The sequence below is a fragment of the Gavialis gangeticus genome, unplaced genomic scaffold (assembly GCF_001723915.1).
Source record: "Gavialis gangeticus isolate Ggan-Ray unplaced genomic scaffold, GavGan_comp1, whole genome shotgun sequence".
NCBI lineage: Eukaryota > Metazoa > Chordata > Crocodylia > Gavialidae > Gavialis > Gavialis gangeticus.
This window is the reverse complement of record NW_017728964.1, coordinates 8,060,152-8,065,552: the sequence shown is the minus strand read 5'-3', so window position 1 is coordinate 8,065,552 and position 5,401 is coordinate 8,060,152. Positions and strand designations below refer to the sequence as shown.

At 42.4% G+C, this 5,401-nt stretch overlaps 1 protein-coding gene across 1 annotated transcript in view; it reads left to right on the top strand.

The window, feature by feature from the left end:
• The first annotated feature begins 3,724 nt into the window (after positions 1 to 3,724).
• The window catches only part of METRNL (meteorin like, glial cell differentiation regulator), a 43,785-nt gene continuing 42,108 nt past the window's right edge, over positions 3,725 to 5,401 (top strand). The window contains exon 1 of the mRNA XM_019502439.1: positions 3,725 to 3,750. Within this exon, the coding sequence (XP_019357984.1) occupies positions 3,740 to 3,750 (11 nt within the window). The 5' untranslated portion in view covers positions 3,725 to 3,739. The remainder of the gene's footprint in view (positions 3,751 to 5,401) is intronic.

Below are 5,401 nucleotides of genomic sequence, written 5' to 3'. Positions count from 1 at the left end.
ACTTTAAATACCTAGGCTATTGTGAAATGAAAAGAAAACACTAAATCACATGGATGAAATACAGAGCTAGCCCCCAAATAACAATATATTGAGACCTATATGGAGGGTTTCCTTTTGTATTTTAATTGCCCAGACATCCACATATGATGTCTTGCAGCCCATAGGAACTTGTAGGTTTAGGCAGAGTCCACTGTCTGGGTCCATAGTTCCTTATGTGGGAGGGGAGGGATCCTAGGCTTTTCATCCATCTTCAGTAGTTTGGGTTAACGTTTTGATCCATTCCTTACAGCAGTGTAACTGGGGGGGAGGGATGATGGTCAGGGGTTATTGGGGCAGCAGCTCTAGGCTTTGCCTTGGTGGGGAGTGCAAAAATAGGTACAGATAGTAGCTAGCCATGCCACTGCTCCCCCATGTGTTGTCTCTGCCTAAGGTATGGAGCTGCCCTGTTATGCCTCGGATTCCTTAGAAGCTGTGGTAAATTAGGACTATGTGGACTCCATCACTGCTCTCTTCGCTGCTTCTTGCTTTGTGCAAGGTTTGTAGGATGCAACTTCTGTCCTCACCTGTACTGCCATTGCTGCAGAGCTGCCCAACAGTTCAGTGTGTGTGGGGAAAGGAAAAGGGACTGGAAAGGGTAGATTTAATGACACCAGGGCCCTCAGAGAAGCATGGATTAGCAGGGAGGTAGGATTTGTCCCATATTACTATTCTAATCACACTCGTAAACTGTCACTCTCCCCAAACTCTGATACCATGGTGATGAAGGCCATGCTGTGAGGTCTGGAAAGCTGGTCAAGTCACTAGCCTGGGACTTGGGAGACCTGGTTTCAATTCTTAGCTCCACCACAGACTCCTTGGCCAAGATTACCTACTCTCTGTGCCTCTGCTCCCCATCTGTAGTAGCAAAATATGAATGATACTGCAATACCCTGCTTCCCAGATTGCAAAGTAATCAAAAACTGGGGAAAACAATGGAGCACTATATGGGAAGAGATTAAAGAAGAAGTTTACAGAGACTGTAATTTCTGACAAAACGAATGTCTTACCTGCCTGCATGCATTCATAAATTGTAAGCTGTATATGCAAATAAATGTAATATCACTGCTTTTGTGTTTCCTCCTATATCCAGCAGCCAAAGCTTGTTTTAAAGTGCATGTTTAAAATTCAGTAAAAATGACTCTGGCCCCTCCATTTTTTTTGGTACGTTACCTCTTGCAATTTATCCAAAGAATTAATTTGGGGAGGTTCTGTTTATTACACAACTAGATATTTTTACAAATAGGAAAAAAAGAGGTCATTTTTGTGCCTACAGCAAAATCCATTGACTCTGGTGGTAGCTGATTGGGATCCTAATTCAAACATCCAGAGACGGAAGCTCAATTGTGCTCATAGTAAGAGCTGCCAGCTCAGTGGGCAGTTGTTTGTTTGAGAATGCTGCCTGTGTGCGCTGGGGGAGCGGGACAGCTTCGCTCGGAGCAGTTTCCCCTTTGGCCTCGACAGTTATTTAACACCATCTTACTCTTGTTAAACTGCAGTGTCCAAACTGATTCCCTTGAACCAGAAATCATGATGCCCTCTTACTTGATTTCAGGATAAACTCAAATGTTCAGCAGAGACATTCTGTACTGGAAAAAGCTTGGTCTCTCCCCCACCCCTGCTTAAATGCCTGCGAATTGCTGCAGATATGTGAAACATCTCTGAGTTTAAGGTAAAAGTAAGCCATGAACTGTGATGATTTGAGATTGAGACCTATACCCAGATGCCACAGCAACAGGCTATTTTTATATACATGAATGGATATAAATAACCAGAGAAGTGTGATTCTGACTGAGTTTATTTTCACTTCTGAGAGTAATGTCCTCAAAGGCAAGAAAATCTCCTCGTTAGTCTCTCTAGTTCATTAATGGACCCTCCCCCTACTTCATTATCTCCTCCCTCCTGTGGTCCCTGCTCTATCTTTACCCTACTTATGTAATACTCTCCTTCTTTGTATCTGTCCTCCGTTGTCGTCCTTGCTTTTATGTTGTTTCTTCTCAAATCATTTGCTGCTTCCTCTTTTATTCCTGTCTGTTTTTTTACTATTCCTCTAGAGAATATTCTCCCTCCTTCACTTGGAAAAATGGGCCTCCTATTCTGTTGCCTTTTCAGGCCTTTCCTGTCACACCAGCACAGGACTGAGTAGATCATAGACCTTCCAAGTTAGTACAAGGGTGCCTGTCTAGGCAGGAGGTCAGATTTATTTCCCCCAAGCCAAACAGATTGAATAGATTATTAGAGGGGTTTGAAGTAGGCAAGGCACAGGCAGCCCATGGGCTGTGTAATGAGTAGCAAGGTTTTCAAGGACTTGTTACCATATGTATTCCTTAAGAACAGCATAGTCAAGTGAGGCCTTTACATGTATGTACTCACTGTGTTACATTGTTTATGCAAGCTTTGTGTTTCTATCTGAAGTATTTAAAACAAAATCCCAGATCTGAACTTGCCTTTATTATAGTTTCTGATTTGGATCCCAACTTGACAGCTTGCTTCTGCCAGTAATACCTGCCATCTAAATACTACCATCTTTTGGAGAAAATTGAAAGCTAGACCTAATCTTGAGACCACCTCTCTTAATCTGTAGATTTTGTTTTCTCCAAATCTGCGCATTTGAGTACTGGAACAAATCACTCAGCATCTCTCCAGAGTGCCCCCTTTCCTGCAGCTTCCATTCCTATGCTCTTAATCTCTTTGGATACATGGCTGTGAATATTCAAGCAAATTAATCTAACTGATTAGCTAAAGCCCTAGATCTTCATGCTGCTCTGTGTATTTAGACTTCCATGGAAAGCAGTTGAGCTTTATGTGGACATAAATGTCTAACTGCGTGGTGTTCAGGCAGGACAGAAGACATCAGTTCTGAGATTTAGGACAGTCATTTTGTTCATTAGCTGCCATTTTTGGAGTTCTGTTGATCAGTCACAAGAAGAGAATTGGCTTTTGCTGAAAACGTACTCTTCAATGCAAAAGAATTTTGTTTATAGTTTATATTTTATGATTAATTGCAAATAATTTTCCCTGCAAATTTAAACAAGGTTTTGAAATTATAGGTGGAAAAAATAGTGTTCAAAATGTTCTTTCTTGTAAAGATATTTGCTTTTCACAGCTCAAACAGAAAACAGCTAAGTGCATCCAAAAGCTGCCTCACCCTTTTGAGCGTGTTCCCAGATCTGAGCCAACAGCACTACTATGGAATAGCTGTGAGTAGCCGGAAGAGCATTGTGGGTATTGACATGCAAATGAGCACACCAGACATCCCACTTTGCTACAGAATTTCTATATCTAATGGTGCCAGTCACTTTTGAACTGGGGAGGGCTTAACCTAGGCGTGGCTTTGCAGTCATGGGTACTGGCTTCTCTCATTCGTGATGCTTATCTGCATCATTTAGCATTTGGTCTGGTGAAAGCAATGATAGCTCTAGAGCATGATCCAAATACCATACAGACATGGAGGTTAGAAGTAGTTTTCAGCCTCGGTATTTTTATTATGCAATTGAGTATATAGAACTAATATCCACTGGCAGATTTAACGTAAGGAAAAGGGAAAGCCAGAGCTGATGGTCAGTGCAAAATAGCATATTTTATTCCAGGTTTTCTAAAGTTATAAATTCAGTTTACATCATGATTACCTGATTTTTTTTTTTTTTTCCTAGTGCATTGGATTAAAATGAACATATTGCAAAGGCACTAAGATATTGGAGTGATGGTGGCCAGGTAAGGAGTTATACACACAGAAATTTAAGACTAAAACAACAGTGGTGGTTTTGTGTGGGTTTTTTTCTAGTAGTATTGCAAGCCAAATCTCCTCTAAACCAACAAAAAACTTCTAAAGAAAGAATTGAGGTACTGAGCTTTAAAGTCTGCCACTGTACATGCCCAGCAGAATAAAGCATTTTGCATTATTGCATGTTGTCATTACATTACCCAGTGTTGTCTCCACATGTTAATTACATGTTTACGTGAATTGCATCATTTGATGTAATTACAGTAATTATGTTACTACTTTATCATCAGCAAAACAATACCCCTAATTCACAAAACAAAAACTACATGAAAAGTTAAAACCACAAATGGAAGGGAATGTTACAGATTAAATCTTCCATATATAAGCAGTGTGGGGGATCAGCTCAAAACTATAGCACACTACTGTTCAGCTCCCCACTGTAACTCATGGTGCTTCACAGTAAATGCCATAAGTTATAGCAACCCCCCCCAATAGGTATGCTGTTGGGTGGGTGGGGCGGGGGGAATTGAGTTCCACTTTGGAACTGATTCAGAAGAAGTTGCATGCCTACAGCCTCTCTTCCCTAGCCCTCCCGCCGCCCCTAGCTCCACTGATGTCTGCAGGATGGGATGGGGCTGCACCCTGGGGTTTGCCCAGTTTGCATTGGAGAGGGGGTGGGTGGATTGGAGCCCCCCCCAGGCAGGGGGTACTGTAATCTACCTGCCCCCATCCTACCCAATGCAGACTGGGCAAACGCCAGCCACAGCTCCCCCCACCCCTTTTCTCCCTTCCATCCTGCAGACAGCAGTGGGAGTGGGCCAAAGCTGTATCAGCCCTGCCCTGGTTGTGTGCAGGGACAGACCGAAGTTAATGAAGGTGCTCTGCTTTGGAGTGTTTTCATGTGAATCCTCATTATATGAGGGTTAATTTGTCACCTGATCCGGCACTTTTGAAGTGCTTTGCAGCGGTGCACTTCTGTCAGGACATGGCTGCAGACTACTTTCAGGGGGCTGATCGTATGGCAAAACTTATCTTCTGTCAGCACCTGTAATGTTACCTTTTACAGCACCCCGAGGCTTGTACAGGGTGCTTTATAAAGCAATAGAAATTATTTTGTATTACGTGGGGAATAAGATTTTGCATGTGTGTATTGCTTATCTGTGCAATCTCACCTAGAAAAAACTGGTGCAGAGGCCCTAAGAAAGACAATGTGACAGATAATTGAAAGACCAACGTTAGACCAAGAAGCCTAGTGATCTAGGAATATGTTAATACATTTCCTATTTGTGGAACTATTACTGGTATAATGCTCTGTTCCAGTGTTACATCATCCAAATCAATATTTTTGCACCCCATCCCCAACACTGCTACCACATCTGGGATTCTTTTTTAGCCTTTTGCATTTATTTGTCCTTTTGTTTTAATCCTGGTTAGTTTGTTCTCATGTTTTGTTATCCTTTGCTGCTAGGTTCTTTCTCTGTTTTCTTACAAAATATAAATTGGGTCCTACTACAATCAGAACTGACTGATCTTAGTCGTGTGTGGGGCTTGGGGGATATCAGCCTGTGGGGGTGGGGAGAGAAGAGGGGATAGCAACTGGCCAGAGTGGGGGGTTGGGAGGGGTGACGAGTGGCCGGAGTG